At 44.1% G+C, this 17515-nt stretch overlaps 1 protein-coding gene across 3 annotated transcripts in view; it reads right to left on the reverse strand.

The window, feature by feature from the left end:
• The window catches only part of BAZ2A (bromodomain adjacent to zinc finger domain 2A), a 143996-nt gene that overhangs the window by 36234 nt on the left and 90247 nt on the right, over nucleotides 1-17515 (reverse strand). For 2 of the 3 annotated variants that reach the window (XM_069758457.1, XM_069758456.1), the window contains 15 exons: nucleotides 16872-17066; nucleotides 13545-13712; nucleotides 12561-12621; nucleotides 12313-12421; nucleotides 12007-12108; nucleotides 11580-11787; nucleotides 11428-11489; nucleotides 9025-9069; nucleotides 5134-5388; nucleotides 4121-4375; nucleotides 3803-4017; nucleotides 3593-3667; nucleotides 3091-3238; nucleotides 2763-2825; nucleotides 1461-1605 (listed from right to left, as the gene is read on the reverse strand). In XM_069758457.1, the coding sequence (XP_069614558.1) occupies nucleotides 1461-1605; nucleotides 2763-2825; nucleotides 3091-3238; nucleotides 3593-3667; nucleotides 3803-4017; nucleotides 4121-4375; nucleotides 5134-5388; nucleotides 9025-9069; nucleotides 11428-11489; nucleotides 11580-11787; nucleotides 12007-12108; nucleotides 12313-12421; nucleotides 12561-12621; nucleotides 13545-13712; nucleotides 16872-17066 (2106 nt within the window). The remainder of the gene's footprint in view (nucleotides 1-1460; nucleotides 1606-2762; nucleotides 2826-3090; nucleotides 3239-3592; nucleotides 3668-3802; nucleotides 4018-4120; nucleotides 4376-5133; nucleotides 5389-9024; nucleotides 9070-11427; nucleotides 11490-11579; nucleotides 11788-12006; nucleotides 12109-12312; nucleotides 12422-12560; nucleotides 12622-13544; nucleotides 13713-16871; nucleotides 17067-17515) is intronic. The other variant, XM_069758458.1, reaches the window with a different exon arrangement.

Below are 17515 nucleotides of genomic sequence, written 5' to 3' on the forward strand. Positions count from 1 at the left end.
AATATTGAAAGTGCCGGGGGCCTGAGCGACGGAGAGGCGAGTGTGATTTTTTTATTTTTTTTATCGCAGCAACAGCAAATGGGGCAAGTGTCTGTATGGAGCATCTATGGGGCCATAATGTTTGTGCAGCATTATATGGGGCCATAACGTTTGTGCAGCATTATTTGGGGCCATAACGTTTGTGCAGCACTATATGGGGCCATAACGTTTGTGCAGCACTGTATGGGGCCATGTGCAGCACTATATGGGGCAAATATCTTTATGGAGCATCTTATGGGGCCATTATTAACCTTTATGCAGGATTTTATGGGGCATATTTTAATATGGAGCATCTTATGGGGCCCATCATAAACTTTATGGAGCATTATATGGGGCTCCTGATTCAATATGGATATTCATAAACACTTAACCTACTGATGTCTCAATTAATTTTACTTTTATTGGTATCTATTTTTACTTTTGAGTTTTGACATTTACTGGTAGCTGCTGCATTTGCCACCCTAGGCTTATACTCGAGTCATTAAGTTTTCCCAGTTTTTTGTGGCAAAATTAGGGGGGTCGGCTTAAACTCGGGTATATACAGTAAGTAAATAGCGTCCCCCGATGGGCGACAACCCAGCAGCTGTCAGCGGTACACTATAGCTGACACCCTGCTGCATCAGGCACGATCAGTGTTGGCAACGACCATGCCTGTTTTACCCCTTAGATGCTACCGTTAATAGGGACTACAGCATTTGGATGGTTAACTGAGTGTGGGGAGATCCTATTTAACCTCATCGGCACTTTAAGATCATGACTGTGTGGTCCTGATGGTTGCCAAGCCAATTCAAGATCAAGTAATGGCCTTAGGATCTGCCGGCTATAGTGACCTAATCAGAAGCTAGCGACATTCAGGAGGCAAACATAACCATAGTCCGTTCCTGTCATAACACTGCACGAATTCCTAAAAAGCACCTGAAGGGTTAATAATCTACCTGGCAGCAGTTTTTAAAATGGTATCACTTTTGGGGGGTTTCCAATATATGGGACCCCTAAAGACACTTCAAAACTGAATGCGGTAGGTCCCTAAAACAGTAAATTTTATAAATTTCCTTGAAAAATAAAAAATGACTGCTACAATTTTAAAGCTTCTAACACGCAAAACATTAAAAACATTTTACAGATGGCGCTGATGTAAAACAGACCTGGGATAAGTGGCATTTACCTATTTTGTGTGGTATGGTTATCTGGATTAAAGGGATAATGAAAGTTTGAAAGCTGCTAATTTTCAGTAATTTTTTTGTCAAATGTCTGACATTTTTATCAATAAAACATATCAACCTAAATTTACCATTATCAGAAAATATACTCAGATTGGATAACTTTGGTTTGGTCATTAATTGGTTAAGGCCCATTCAGACTTTGTCATTAAGGGTCAATGAAGGATAACATAAGGTTTAGTATTCTGTGTGTTTCCTCACCGCAGCCGTCCGTGGATCCCTCTACGAAGATGCCACCTATGTGTGGAAGCAGCCAGTAGAATCGGCGGTACCGGTCCTGTCCCAGAGACATACATCGCAGTCGCTGAGAACAGCTAATGATTTTCTTTCTCAGAAACATCTGACGCTGTAAACCAATATTACAAGAGACAATGAAAAACACAATTAAAAACATATATACATTTAATGTTGTTCCAACACATTTGGCAGCGAAGTTTATTCTACCGGTTGGTGTGGTGACGGCAATACCAAAATACATTTCCCTCACCATACTCATATTCTGAGCCATACACGCATTTTATTTTGTTTGTCAAAGGCGCTTGAGAGGTTTTGGTTTTTTTTTGCAGGGCAAGCCATAGTTTTTAGAAGTATAAATACATTTTCGATCACTTTATATTCAGTATTTTTTGCAGTCAGTGTTGATTTAATAAGATCTGACTCTGGCAGGGCTTAATAGGAGTACTAAGAGGGCAGGTCATTGGCCGTGGGCTGCCATAATAACCCACTAACATCCCAAATTGCAGATGGGCGGATAAAGTGACAGACAATGCCTTCCATCTGACTGCTTAGATGCCATGGTTGCGGCATCTAAGCGGTTAAAGGGAGTGTCAGTAGGATCAGCCCTCCTAAGCAGTCTACATGGGCATGCAAGTCATAGGAAGCTGAATAACATGATACCTTAATATCTGAGATCCGATATCTTATTCCAGAGAAAGCCATGCAAAGTTTCTTACAAATAGTGCAGTTAACGTGTTCGCACTCCCTACAGGTTTTTTGATTATAACTATTGTTATACAGCTAGTGATCAGCTGTTACCAGCGGCGGCCAGAATCGAGGATGCTGCCCGAACACAGCAGCTCTGTGAAAACTTTAGTTGCTGTAGCCGAGTACTACAAATCCAAACCGTATTCATTTGAGTAAGATTGGATCTGCAGTAGCCAGCCACGGACACTATAGAAATGATGGCGCTGCTGTGTTCTGGCGGCATCTGAGAACTTCTGGCCGTCACCGATAACAGCTGATCGCCATGGGTGCTGGCTGTCGCACCTCCACCGATCAGATATTCATGGCCTATTTTAGCGATAGGTCATCAATAAACAATTAGCGGCCGAGTCCTTCAACAGGAGGGCCACCCAGCGAACACTTCTCCATGTGCCCAGAAATGAAGGACCCCAGGTAAGACCGCATGAATTTGGAGACTACACTACAATACATAAATTGCCGTTTTGGCTATTTTTCATGCAAGACTTCTATGTTTTCATTGACATCTTGAACAAAAGTTACCTTTGTGAGCTTTTCTATCTGTCTTTCTAGATCTAAAGTATTCACATTAGAGGAAACTTCTTCCTGCAATAAAAACATAAAAAAAAACACCAATTATTATCACTGTACATGTGTTATATATTTATTCTTTCTACTCAATTTTATTGCTTGTTAAAATATATCTTCCTCTCCAAAAGTTATTGTTAATCCATCATCCTACAAGAAAATCTTCAAATCTAACTAGGATCTGAAGATATGGGTATTCAATTGAGGTCTATTAGTCATTCGACAGGAGAAAGACAAAGCAGATTTCTCTTTTAGAGAATAATATTTAGAATGTGTACATTACCTCCTCATCTGCTTTCAGTAAGGCTGATTCATCACCCATGGCGTCCTCGTTTTCCTCAATGCGCGTGCTGCGTCTGGTCCGACACTCCTCAGCACTGCTGACTTGAGGGTCCGGTCGTTCCACCTTCTTTCCTAATGCAAATTTCAACCTGTAGGATATTATGATACAATGCCAGTGTGTACTATCATAAATGGTTTTCCTTATGTGTTTCGGTTGTACACAGTACTAAAAAGTAGGTGTTATTGTAGGGGAAAAAAATTCCAGCTAGAAACCCGCAGGCGCTGCGCTAAGGTATCGTTGATAACAAGAGGTAAAATGAAAACAAACATAATAAGGCATTTTTGTATGAAAATTTACACCCATGCCCAGGTTTTACAAGTCTCAAATACAAAGTAATAAACTAACAAACTTGAAAAGAGAATAAAATATCAGCAAAATATAGAAGAAAAATTACTAAAAAAGGAAAAATGGGGAGAAGACCTTTCAGCATTGTTGTTGTTACCTGCGAATTTTGCCCTCTATTATCCACTTGTTCTTTCTATAATTGGACATGTTCTCTAGAGTTTTATCAATTTCACTGAGGAAACAATGAAAATGTAATGTTAATGAGTTTATACGAACTAAACTTAACATCTGAAAGGCAGGTAAGAAGAAAAGCTTTATATTCTAGAGAGAAGTTTTGAAAGTCTTGAAAATAGCAATAAAACCGCACCTGATGATCAGGGTACTGGCATTGAGTTCGTTAATAAGAAACGCAAGCACAGCAGCTTTGGAGTGGGGTGGATGTGCCTGAAATGGATGAGTGCGGAGGCTGTCACAGAGCTCAATGTCACCACTATATGCCTCCAGGAAGATACGGAGTATTTCAGACACGTTTTCCCTGGTTATAAGGATTTCAGAAACTTTTTCTCCTAGGAGTTTCAAAGACTGAAGATACAAAGATATTAACATCAAATCCAAGCGGTACTTCTAGTGTAAATCATATAAAAAGCTTAAAATGAAACAATCATTTCAAAAGCCATGTGGTTACCTGGAAGAATGATGGAAGCCCAGGGTCAAACAATGCAACCCTCAATAGTTTCACCAGCAAGTCTTGTACCTCTCCTAAACTGTCACCCATATTGAAAAGTCCCTCCTGCAGGGTGAAGAGGCTGGGCACATCCTTAGCATCATTTAATCCAAACACTTTTCCATAAGTCTGTAGGAATTCCACAGTCATTAAACAATGATGGAAGGCACTGCCGGGCAACACTACTCCTGGAACAGGTGGAAAGTCGGGTAATGGCTGCAAAGAAATCAATGGACAATAATTGTGATGAAGATTCCTGAAATCCACCTAGGAATGGTAAACTGCTGTCCACTATTGGATAACTGCTTAATAAAGGGCCAGGCTGGGGGACTCGGCGCCACTCCTTCACACTGAATGCTGCATCCCCCATCGATGTCCTGCCATCAACAGCAGAGCTGACTATAGTGGCGTCCATCCAAGAAATGAGTATCTCTTTCTTTTTTGCTCACCTCCACTGTCCCATGTGAGACAGGACTACAGGACAAACCTTTTAAGTAAGCAATCTTAAAAGCCTGAGTGCCGCACGTATTCAAGACACAATATGTGTTATGGCCGACGTATTAGCTTTACTAATCCGACTATTAGCCATGAATCTCTCTACAAAGACTATGGGATTGATTAAAATTCCAATTCAGCACACAATCAAGGACACTACGTCTAGTAACCAGGACTGTGGAGTCGGTGTCCATTTTTGTGGAGCCAATATAACATGGACAGACTCCTATAATATATAATACACTGGGTTTGGTAGTACAATGCAGGATGTGCTGTAAATGTTTTCATAATTTGGGAAGGTTATGAAACATCCTATAAATGTCTGTTCTGTTCCTGATCCAAGCATCTGTGCTGCACTTTATGTACATGGTCAGTAGTGACCAGTGCTGGGGAGTCGGATGTTAGGCTTACTGCCCCCACAGCCCTGCTAGTAACAACATCTATTTTTCTATACAGTAATACTGTAAAAGGTCTCGTACCTGATGATCAGGCAAACACATGTCTTCAGTGGGTTTCTTCAGCTCCTCCAACATAAACTGTTGGCGCTTGCGTTCTTCCAGGCGCCGCTGTTGTGCAAGCTGCTTCCTGTCTGGCTTTGGGACAGGGGGAATTACTACTTTGTCCTTCTCCCTCAGTTTTCTCTTTGCTTTCTCTTTCTTCTTTATTTCGAGCTGCTCTGCCTCCTTTAGCTTTCGCTCCTTTTCTTCTTTTTCCTTCTCTCTCTTTTCTCTTAGCTATCAGAAATGTGGCAAAAATGAGGGGGAAAAAAATCAAGTAAACAATAGTGGAACACATGAAATTATGTACCATGGTCACACCGGTATATGTACCACAAGCCAAAGAGGGTGTACAGTGCAGAACAAAAGTTTGGACACACCTTCTCATTTAAAGATTTTTCTATATTTTCATGACTATGAAAATTGTACATTCGCACTGAAGGCATCAAAACTGTGAATTAACACATGTGGAATTACATACGTAACAAAAAAGTGTGAAACAACTGAAATTATGTCTTATATTCTAGATCAGGGGTCAGGAACCTTTTTGGCTAAGAGAGCCGTAAACGCCACATATTTTGAAATATAATTCCGCGAGAGCCGTACAATATGTTTAAAGGGCCATTGACAGATCAATCGCTCCAATGTTCACTTAGTACAGCAAGGAATGCTCCTCCCTGCTGTATAAAGCCACAACTGGACTGAAACAATGGTAATTAGCAGTAAAAAATTAAATAAATAACTTACATTGTGAGCTTGCGATGCATGACATCAGTCCAGCAGTCTGGCTTCTTCTTTTTCCTGCGCATGACTGGAAGCTGGCATTCTTCCCACCTGATGTTGAGAGAATGCCAGCTTTGAGGCATTCGCAGAAGAAAGAAGCTGGAATGTTGGACATGTCACACAACGCATTGTCAGTTATGTCAATTGTCTATTTTATTATTGTATCCATCCTGCCCCATGTCTCCAATCATGCCCCGTGTCTACATTCTGCCCATGCCTCCAGTCCTGCCCCCAGTGTGTCCAGCATATTACCCCCAGTGTGTCCAGCATATTACCCCCAGTGTGTCCAGCAATCTGCCCCAGTATGTCCAGCATATTGCCCCCAGACAGTGTGTCCAGCAATCTGCCCCAGTGTGTCCAGCATATTACCACCAGTGTGTCCAGCAATCTGGCCCAGTGTCTCCAGCATTGCCCCAGTGTATCCAGCATTGCCCCAGTGTGTCCAGCAATCATCTGCCCCAGTGTCTCCAGCAATCTGGCCCAGTGTCTCCAGCATTGCCCCAGTGTATCCAGCATTGCCCCAGTGTGTCCAGCAATCATCTGCCCCAGTGTCTCCAGCAATCTGCCCCAGTGTCTCCAGCAATCTGCCCCAGTGTCTCCAGCAATCTGCCCCAGTGTCTCCAGCAATCTGCCCCCAGTGTCTCCAGCAATCTGCCCCCAGTGTCTCCAGCAATCTGCCCCCAGTGTCTCCAGCAATCTGCCCCCAGTGTGTCCTCCAGCAATCTGCCCCCAGTGTGTCCTCCAATCTGCCCCACTGTCTCCAGCATTGCCCCCAGTGTGTCCTCCAATCTGCCTCACTGTCTCCAGCATTGCCCCCAGTGTGTCCTCCAATCTGCCCTACTGTCTCCAGCTTTGCCCGCTTAGTGTGTCCTCCAATCTGCCCCAGTGTCTCCAGCATTGCCCCCAGTGTGTCCTCCAATCTGCCCCAGTGTCTCCAGCATTGCCCCCCAGTGTGTCCTCCAGCATTGCCCCCCATTCCCCCAGTGTGTCCACCGATAACTGATCCAAAAAAAAACAAAAAAAAAACAAGCAGTCTCCTCACCTGTCCGCGCTCCAGGCGGCGAGCTCCCTGCAGCAGCGCACACTCGCCGGCGACTGACAATGACGTCAGACGCCGGCGACGTGTGCGCTGCGGCCGACATCAGCCGCCAGCCTCCAATTGGCTGGCGGCTGTTGTTAACTATTGATGTGCGGGCGCGCGCCCGCACATCAATAGGAAACCGCCGCAGCGCTGCAAGGGGCCCGGTGAGCAGATGAGAAAGGGCCCGATGCGGCCCCCTCTCTCCGCCCACCGGGTCCGGGGGGCACATAAACGCCGGCGGCGGCGGCCGGCACGGGCCGGCATTCACAAATGATTATCAGAGGGTTAATCCACTGGGCCCTGGGCTACCGCCCATATTGACCCTCTGATAATCCGCCCCTGGAAGTGACGGAAGTGTGCGGGAGCAGGAGGCAGACATAGTGCGGTGACCAGGGGCGTCTGACTTGCCGGCCCCGGGCCCCCTGTCTGCGAGCCAGATACGGCCATCAAAAGAGCCATATCTGGCTCGCGAGCCATAGGTTCCCGACCCGTTCTAGATTCTTCAAAATAGCCACCTTTTGCTTTGATGACTGCTTTGCACACTCTTGGCATTCTCTTGATGAGATTCAAGAAGTAGTCACTGGGAATGGTTTTCACTTCACAGGTGTGCCCGGTCAGGTTTAAGAAGTGGGATTTCTTGCCTTATAAATGGGGTTGGGACCATCAGTTGTGTTGCTCAGAAGTCTGGTGGATACACAGCTGATAGTCCTACTGAATAGACTGTTAGAATTTGTATTATAGCAAAAAAAAAAAAGCAGCTAGGTAAAGAAAAACAAGTGGCCATCATTACTTTAAGAAATTAAGGTCAGTCAGTCCGAAAAATTGGAACAACTTTGAAAGTGTCCCCAAGTGCAGTGGCAAAAACCATCAAGCGCTATAAAGAAACTGGCTCACATGAGGATCGCCTCAGGAAAGGAAGACCAAGAGTCACCTCTGCTTCTGAGGATAAGTTTATCCGAGTCACCAGCCTCAGAAATCGCAGGTTAACAGCAGCTCAGATTAGAGACCAGGTCAATGCCACAGAGTTCTAGCAGCAGACACATTTCTACAACAACTGTTAAGAGGAGACTTTGTGCAGCAGCCCTTCATGGTAAAATAGCTGCTAGGAAACCACTGCTAATGACAGGCAACAAGCAGAAGAGACTTGTTTGGGCTAAAGAACCCAAGGAATGGACATTAAACCAGTGGAAATCTGTGCTTTGGTCTGATGAGTCCAAATTTGAGATCTTTGGTTCCAACCACCGTGTCTTTGTGCGACGCAGAAAAGGTGAACGGATGGACTCTACATGCCTGGCTCCCACCATGAAGCATGGAGGAGGAGGTGTGATGGTGTGGGGGTGCTTTGCTGGTGACACTGTTGGGATTTATTCAAAACTGAAGGCATACTGAACCAGCATGGCTACCACAGCATCTTGCAGCGGCATGCTATTCCATCCGGTTTGCGTTTAGTTGGACCATCATTTATTTTTCAACAGGACAATCACCCCAAACACACCTCCAGGCTGTGTAAGGGCTATTTGACCAAGAAGGAGAGTGATGGGGTGCTACGCCAGATACCTGGCCTCCACAGTCACCAGACCTGAATCCAATCGAGATGGTTTGGGGTGAGCTGGACCGCAGAGTGAAAGCAAAAGGGCCAATAAGTGCTAAGCATCTCTGGGAACTCCTTCAAGATTGTTGGAAGACCATTCCCAGTGACTACCTCTTGAAGCTCATCAAGAGAATGCCAAGAGTGTGCAAAGCAGTCATCCAAGCAAAAGGTGGCTACTTTGAAGAACATAGAATATGAAACATATTTTCAGTTGTTTCACACTTTTTTGTTAAGTATATAATTCCACGTGTTAATTCATAGTTTTGATGCCTTCAGTGCGAATGTACGATTTTCATAGTAATGAAAATACACAAAAATCTTTAAATGAGAAGGTGTGTCCAAACTTTTGGTCTGTACAGTATACTTTATTAGTGAAGGCTACTATGAGCATTAATGAAAGGGACTAATAGATACTTACCTTTAGTTTCTTTGCTGCCTCTTCTTTAGCTTCTTGACTTCTGGCCTTAAAAATAAAGTACAAATGTATATACCGTATATACTCGAGTATAAGCCGACCCGAGTATAAGCCGACCCCCCTAATTTTGCCACAAAAAACTGGGAAAACTTATTGACTCGAGTATAAGCCTAGGGTAGGAAGTGCCGCAGCTACTGGTAAATTAAATTTCAAAAATAAAAATAGATGCTCCATACCGTTCATTATTGCCCCATAGATGCTCCATATACAACTGTGCTATATACAATGCTCTATACCGTTCATTATGGCCCCATAGATGCTCCATAGAAAGCTGTGCCATAGATATATTGCTCTGCACCGTTGATTATGGCCCATAGATGCTCCTTATAAAGCTGTGCCATATAGAATGCTCTGCACCGTTCATTATGGCCCCATAGATGCTCCTTATAAAGCTGTGCCATATAGAATGTTCTGCACCGTTCATTATGGCCCCATAGATGCTCCTTATAAAGCTGTGCCATATAGAATGTTCTGCACCGTTCATTATGGCCCCATAGATGCTCCTTATAAAGCTGTGCCATATAGAATGCTCTGCACCTTTGATTATGGCCCCATAGATGCTCCTTATAAAGCTGTGCCATATATATATATATATATATATATATATATATATATATATATATATATATATATATATATATATATATATATTATATATTGCTCTGCACTGTTCATTATGGCCCCATAGATTCTCCTTATAAAGCTGTGCCGTATATAGTGCTCTGACCCGTTGATTATGGCCCCATAGATGCTCCTTATAAAGCTGTGCCATATATATATATGCTCTGCACCTTTGATTATGGCCCCATAGATGCTCCTTATCACGCTGTGCGGTGCCATATAGATTGCTCTGCACCGTTGATTATGGCCCCATAGATGCTCCTTATATAATGCTGCTGGTGCTGCCATAAAAAAAAAAAAAAAAAAAAAAAAAAAAAATCACACTCACCTCTCTTGCTCAGGATGGCAGCGCTTTCAATAATTACCTGCTCCTCGTGCGGCTCCGTCTCCAGCACTGACGCTCAGCAGAGGGCGCACACTGACTACGTCACAGCGCCCTCTAACCTGAGCGTCACTGCTAGAGGACGCTGCAGACGGAGCCGCACCGGAGCGAGGAGCAGGTAAATATCGCGCAGCGCTGCGCTCCCCTTACCTGCTCCTGGCGCGGCCCCTGGCTTCCCCGGCGCTGCAGCTTCTTCCTGTAATTGAGCGGTCACAGTTACCGATCATTTACAGCAATGAATATGCGGCTATGGAGGCGGAGCCGCCTATTCATTTCTGTAATGAGCGGTGCCATGTGACCGCTCAATACAGGAAGAATCTGCAGCGCCGGGGAAGCCAGGGACTGCAGGGACCGCGCCGCAGCAGGTAAGTATAACTACACAGCCCCCGCTCCCCCTCCCCTGCCGACCCCCGGGTATATGACTCGAGTATAAGCCGAGAGGGGGACTTTCAGCCCAAAAAAATGGGCTGAAAATCTCGGCTTATACTCGAGTTTATACGGTATATATATGTTATATATATATATATAACAACTGGGTTATTCATATAATTCCCTGCCTACCACATCAGCAATATAAAACAAAATATAAAACAAAAGCCACCAGCAAAAGAGAGGCGAGGTGCACAAAGCTCTCGCTTCCGACTGTTATTCACCATGAAACCTAATATAGGAGCAGGAATGTTCAGCAGAGCCATAGTGGAGGGTATATAGTTACAATGCAAAAAGTTATGCGAGATGTTATTTTGATGGCAAGTGTTTCCCCAGAAACTGTATAAGAACTTAAAGTTTATAAATTTTCTATTAAAGATAAATTGTGTGGCATGTACACCAGTGATGAGCGAGCGTGCTCAGGTGTCATCTGAGTATTGTAGGTACAGTTGAGAGAATATGTTCGGAATCGGTTGCCGAATCTGTATTTGCCAGATTTGTGACATATTGGTTCCCTATTCGTGCTGAATTTATGCTTGATGATCGGTTCCAAACATATTCGTTCATAGCTACTCCCATTGACTCCAATGACGTTCAGCTGTGTTTAGCGAATATTGCAAATACAATATTCAGCACCAATCATAATCAGAACCGAATTTTGAAAAATTCACTGAGCTCTAATTGTGGGTGCTTGAGTAATATGTTAGAATCCCCGTGGCTCCATGATTTGCAGCTGTTAGAAAGCTGCAACATTTGTAAGGACTGCCTAAAAAACAGGCAACCCCAGCATGTGTTGCGGCTGTCTAACAGCCGCAGGGACTCTGGCATATTGATACTCGGATAACACTATGTCCGAGCACGTTTACTCATCACTAGGGTATTCTCAAAATATAATATTTTTGACAGAAACTCACCTTCCTTCGCATTTTCTTCCTTAGCTTACTGAGCTTCACCTTTTCAACATCACTAAGAATATCTAAACGGAAGAAAGCAGCAGACTGAAATAAATGAAGCAGCGTAAAACCCAAACAAAGCTCCATTTTTTATAAATATCGGGTGTCCTTACCTTGATTTTCCAGCTTCCTTAAGAGTTTAGCATCAGGTTTGTTCAGCAGATCAATCATCTTCACCTTTGGAGGACGACCTCTTCCACGCTTCACCTTACTCTCCTTTGCTTTAGCCTTCTCCATATTTCGAGGACGCCCCCTCTTCCCTGTGATGGCCAAAATGCGGGACGGTATTTCTTCCGAGTTCAACAATATCCACTTTGTGCCCTGGGTAAGGAAAGTAGAGGATACTAAACAAATGAACTTCTGAAAACTTTGATTGGTGCAAGCAGAAGTGTTACGGTGGTCTACCATATGGCCTGTGGCATAACACATCATAAAACTATTACCAGGGAGCAGCTAAAGTTACTTTATTAGAAATAGAAAAAAAAAAGCCAAACTGCACTGAATAAGTAGTAGTAGTAATAAGAGAGGCAACAGACTCACCTCTGGAGTGTGACGCTCTTCATAAAAGTCTCCAACTGGCATCCTTGGACTAAAACTGAAGTGTTCCCTTCTGACATGAGGACCGGAGTATTTAGTGAGATACTAGACAACACAACAGAGCGGGTGAAAAATTACACAATACATCCCGATGACAACAGCAAGAGAAAAACACAATGTGACCACCACCATCATTATGGTGAATGACAGTGACTGACAAAGTTACATCGGGACAGCACTGGAACTACAGGTATACATCTATCACGGCACAATAATCCTAATCCATTTGATTAATGAAAGAAGCATTACCTTTATAACCTCAGGGAACTGTTTCATTCTTTTCCCACAGGGAGCATAGTACCAGGTCTCTCCTTGCCACCGGTGACTGCCTTTCTTTATTCGAACTTCACGCCTCCAACTGCAAAAGCCAAGGATACACTATGGTCACAGCCGCGCGTTAAATGATCAGGTCAAGCAAACTACTTAATATTTCCATGTGGTGGTCCACTAGGATGGGCTGAAGTTACATGTGAACCAGATTATAGTTAGTGACTTACCCATGGAGGAGAGGGAACCGCACCTCTTCCGGAGTAGCGACCCGCCTTCTTACTGCAGCACCTGACAATTTAAAGCATTGAGAATCAAAAAACATGTTCAAAGAAGCAGCAGAAGTCATTAACCAGCCATAAACATGGGAAGGTTTCTGGATCTACTGGAAAGTTGTAGTATTTGTGGCAGACATGATCCATAAATGACACTCGCTGTGCATTCAGTCCAAGAGAAGATGAACAGCGCTCCAGCCGGGTGTCGTAATCTCAAACAAACTTTATTAAGCCATGAATACGCGACGTTTCGACCAGTATCCTGGTCTTTTTCAAGCATACAGCAAGGTACAAAGTGCCTGCTTAAATGGTGTGGATACCACGCAGGGCACCAATCACCAACTAGCCACTAATTATTAATAAAAATAATACAAAACTCGCTGTGCATTCCTGATATTGTACAGTACATACAGTCATCACCAAAACTTTTGAGACTGACATTCTGGTTTTCACAGTTTGCCGCTTCAGTGCTTTTAGGCCTTATCGTCGGATGTTTCTATGGCTACTGAAGTACATTTATTAGCATTTAATACATTACACATATGATCACCCCTGCACCTAATCCCCACACTTGTCCGCCCCATAACTTGCATGTGTGGCTGTATCTAGAATACAGAGATTGTTGGGCTCTTCACTGCTGGCGATTACTGACACATGGCATGTAAGTAACTCTGCATATCCTATATTCACATCACATTTGTGTCCCCTTCCACGGCTGCCGAACTCCTAACCAGAGCCACTGACATCCATTAAACAGAGTCCACAGCATTAAACTCTGCCCTCGGTTTGCGCTCCTTCCCACAGTGTCAATAGCAAATGCTACTATACCACAAGGACTCCCTATTTTCCCTGAATGTATATAGTTGTATTACAAATTCATCTAATGCTAAATGGTCCATAGGAGTGATGTACACACCACGGCACAGAACTCGCTCTCACCCTTTACTTCCCCAGGCTCCAGGTCTTCCTCCTCAGGGTCAGGGACAGCACTTGGTTCTGGGGTTGTGTTCCCCGTGTCCATCTCACACAGAGCACTGCTCTCTAATGCAGCAGCGGGCTCTTCTGCTTTACTCCCATCTGGACTTTTAGCCACTTCAGACCCATTATCTGTAAACATATCTTTATTCAGCAAGCACATACACTAAAGTAAAAGGCTTAAAGAACCAGTCCAGCGTATTGTATTTTACTTTTGCATCCGTTAGCCATCCGTAGATTAGGCGGTGTGTGTGCACTGATATTCTTTCGAGGTCGCCATCTTCTGCAGTTTCCAGCGCTGCTCTCGTCCTCTCCTGCATAATGTGATCACAGCGCTATCTTGCCGGCTCACACAACCATTACTTTCTTTCTTGATACAAGTCTGTGAGAGAATCATTAGTCTCATAAATTCACCATGAGAAAGTGACATCCGGTCCACGCAGAAGACGCTGTGTGCGATGGAAGGTCACAAATGCAGCCGCACGATGCAGGAGAGGCTCGGAACAGCGCTGGAAACGGCAGGAGACGGAGAGGGGTCATTTTAATGTATACACTTAACATACATTACTGATAGCTATGCTGGGACCCGGTCACGCTGAAAATGGTATTGGATCTGCAGACAGGAAGTTATGGAGCAGGAGGAGATGATCAGATTGATGGACATTTTTGTAGGGAAAGTTTTTATTTTTAGTTAAAATTCTCCACAAATGAATTGTATATAAATCTTTATGACTCTCCTGCTTTCTGTCACAGAACTGGAGGCAGAAGTCTGTCCAGTGAGCTGTATATGCCGCAGAGGGAGCTTAACAGCTGACTACATAGCAGTTTATTATTGGGCACAATGGGGACAACCCTTCAATTCACAATAAAATTATCACATAACTAAAATACCAGGTGCCCTACTTTTTAGCCCATCTAGCACAGCTCCCTCTTCATTTCTGTGCCATGGCTGCCAGCTGCAGATCTATGTTGGAAGTCTGAGGCACGTTTCCCCGCTTGAGGTCTGTGCACAAGAACTTGCAGGCAGCATTACACAACCCCTGATCATTTGCCGATTGGTGGTCATTTAATGGCCTCTTTATATGCTTCATACCTGCACTGAATGATCTGTAATCGGCCGCTCAGTGCGCATAGGCAGCCATTGTTCTCAGCAGCGCGAGTCCTGTTTACACATTGTGATGCATTGGCAAGAACAATGAACCTTTGTGAAGCACGAAAGATCATTGCACCCGACGATCACGAGTTTTGCTTGTTTGTCACATGAATGTCTGATTTAGATGGCAGGATGATCATGAAACTTGCGTTCTTAGGACCCCTCGTTCAAGATAATCTTGCAGTGTATATGGACCACAGTTGAGAGTAGGGAGGACTACCAAAGTACACTGTGCACACTGTAGTCTGAAAAAACTGTCCGCCATTTTACAAATGAGAAGAGGCGAGAAAAGTCAAAGAAACCAGACTAAGAGGGGCACCAGATGATTTAAAGGGACACTGTCACCTGAATTTGGACGGAAGAATCTTCAGCCATGGAGGCGGGGTTTTTGATTCACCCTTTCCTTACCCCCTGGCTGCATGCTGGCTGCAATATTGGATTGAAGTTCATTCTCTGTCATTCATAGTACGTGCCTGGGCAAGGTAAGATTGCCTTGTGCAGGCATGTACTACGGAGGACAGAGAATGAACTTCAATCCAATATTGCAGCCAGCATGCAGCCAGCGGGTAAGGAAAGGGTGAATCAAAAACCCAAAAACACCGCCTCCATGGCTGAAGATTCTTCCCTCCAAATTCAGGTGACAGTGTCCCTTTAATAGGGTTGCACACATTCGGACAACCCCTTAGCAATTACATCGTCACCCGATCTAGAATAAAATACCTTATATTATTCTCACCTACATTGTATGCACTGTTCCAGCACGCCCCCTGAGGAAGCAACATTGACGCGAAACGTGGCCGTGGAGCAGATAGGACTACTTAATACAATGGGCAAATAACTTCCTCTAACCTTTACCAGCCCAATACATAATACGTCCAGCATGAACCTGTTGTTATTTTCTAACAGGCATTGAGCCATTGTCTTACTGCCTAAACCTTGCATCACATTTATTATTGACATCAGATTACTCATATGCCTCCTTCTTTGAAGCTGTAGGATTTATTGCTGCAGGTATCTTAACTATCATGTCCTGTTCTATTCCTAAGGGTACCGTCACACAGTGGCATTTTGATTGCTACGACGGCACGATCTCGCTGTCTCTGACACGCTCCTGCAATTAGGGACCCCGCTGAGAATCGTACGTCGTAGCAGATCGTTTGAAACTTTCTTTCATCGTCTAGTGTCCCGCTGTGGCGGCATGATCGCATGGTGTAACAAAGGTGTGCACGATATTGTATACGATGTGCGCATAGTAACCAACAGCTTCTACATCGCACATACGTCGTGAAATTATCGCTCCAGCGTCGTGCATTGCGAAGTGTGACCGCAGTCTACGACGCTGGAGCGATATTGGAGCGATGCTGGAGCGTCACGGATTGTGCCGTCGTAGCGACCAAAGTGCCACTGTGAGACGGTACCTTTAGTCACAACTGTGCACCTTGGGTTTACATAACAACTGTACCTATAACTATATAACGATATACATTTTAAGATTATTTTTCTTTTGAAATTGATATCTTTTTAACCTATTCAGATTAGTCCTCCTTATTACACTGTTACAGCAACGTTGGCGTCGGTATGCAATGTCACGTGAGTCCTGCAGCCAATCAGCGGCTGCTAAAGGAGGACGTCAGAAAGCAGCAGTAATTATCACTTCTTACAGATGTCAGTATTATCTAAAGGACGGGTGAGTGAAGTGTTTATTAGCTGCTGATCGGCACTGGGATGACATAACATCACACAAACCTCGGGAGACCTGGCACCTGAGGAGAGCGTAAGGTGTATTTATTCTATGTAGGTGAATACTGGACTTGAGAAGGGGTTGTCCGAGTAGCGGACAGAAAGGTGTATAACATCTAGGACCCCCTTTATACCTGCAAAATTAAGGTGAAACAATGCAGGAAGGTAAGTCACCTTTTTACCCCTGTACGGCAGCTTCACCGGTCAATGTGCAGGCCCTATTCAAGGGAAGGCACTTTTCAGGGGAAACAAACAGGGGATGCAACACTACACCAGCAATGTGTTCTCTGCATTTTCAGGATCCTGAAGGGTCTTCGATATTGGACTAGTACTGACCATAAAGTGATGTCAAACACTAGCAATATGCTAACACTTATTAATATATGAAATGGAGCTACCTTGTTCTGCCGAGTCCCCCAGCTCAGGAGACACTGAACGGGATGAGTTTGTGACTTCTTCAACCACTGGGCAGAAGGCAGTGTCTGGCTGTGGTAGACCACCCAAATCAGGAGATTCAACGACAGGACTTGTGGCTTCTTGTAGAATCCCAACTTCATCTTCCTCCGGATCCCGCAATGAACTGTTGACTGATTCTAATAATTTTACCAAAAAATAAGTAAATGTGTCAGTAAAAGAAGTCAAATGTAATATTTCACACATTAAATGATTTTGACAGCAAAATGATTATTTCTTTTTGGCATGGGGATTGATTGAAAATAATAAACTGAGGCAAACTGACTTTCCAGCGCCCACACCATTCGGGCACAAGCCGCTCCAGATGTTACTGCTGGGTCTGGAAACAGTGTCTGGCCTGTTTGGAAGTCACAGTACCGCTGCAGCCTACAACTGGCTGCAGCGGTCAGGTAACTAGGAGAGCAAGTTATTGGAGCAGCCCTGGCCATTGGAAGAGTAATATACCTCTATTAATATTTAATCCATGTAAAAAAAAAAAGGACATTTTTGTGTACTCACCGTAAAATCTCTTTCTCTTAGCCTCTAATTGGGGGACACAGGACCATGGGTGTTATGCTGCTATCCACTA

This window comes from Ranitomeya imitator, chromosome 3 (genome assembly GCF_032444005.1).
Source record: "Ranitomeya imitator isolate aRanImi1 chromosome 3, aRanImi1.pri, whole genome shotgun sequence".
Lineage (NCBI taxonomy): Eukaryota > Metazoa > Chordata > Amphibia > Anura > Dendrobatidae > Ranitomeya > Ranitomeya imitator.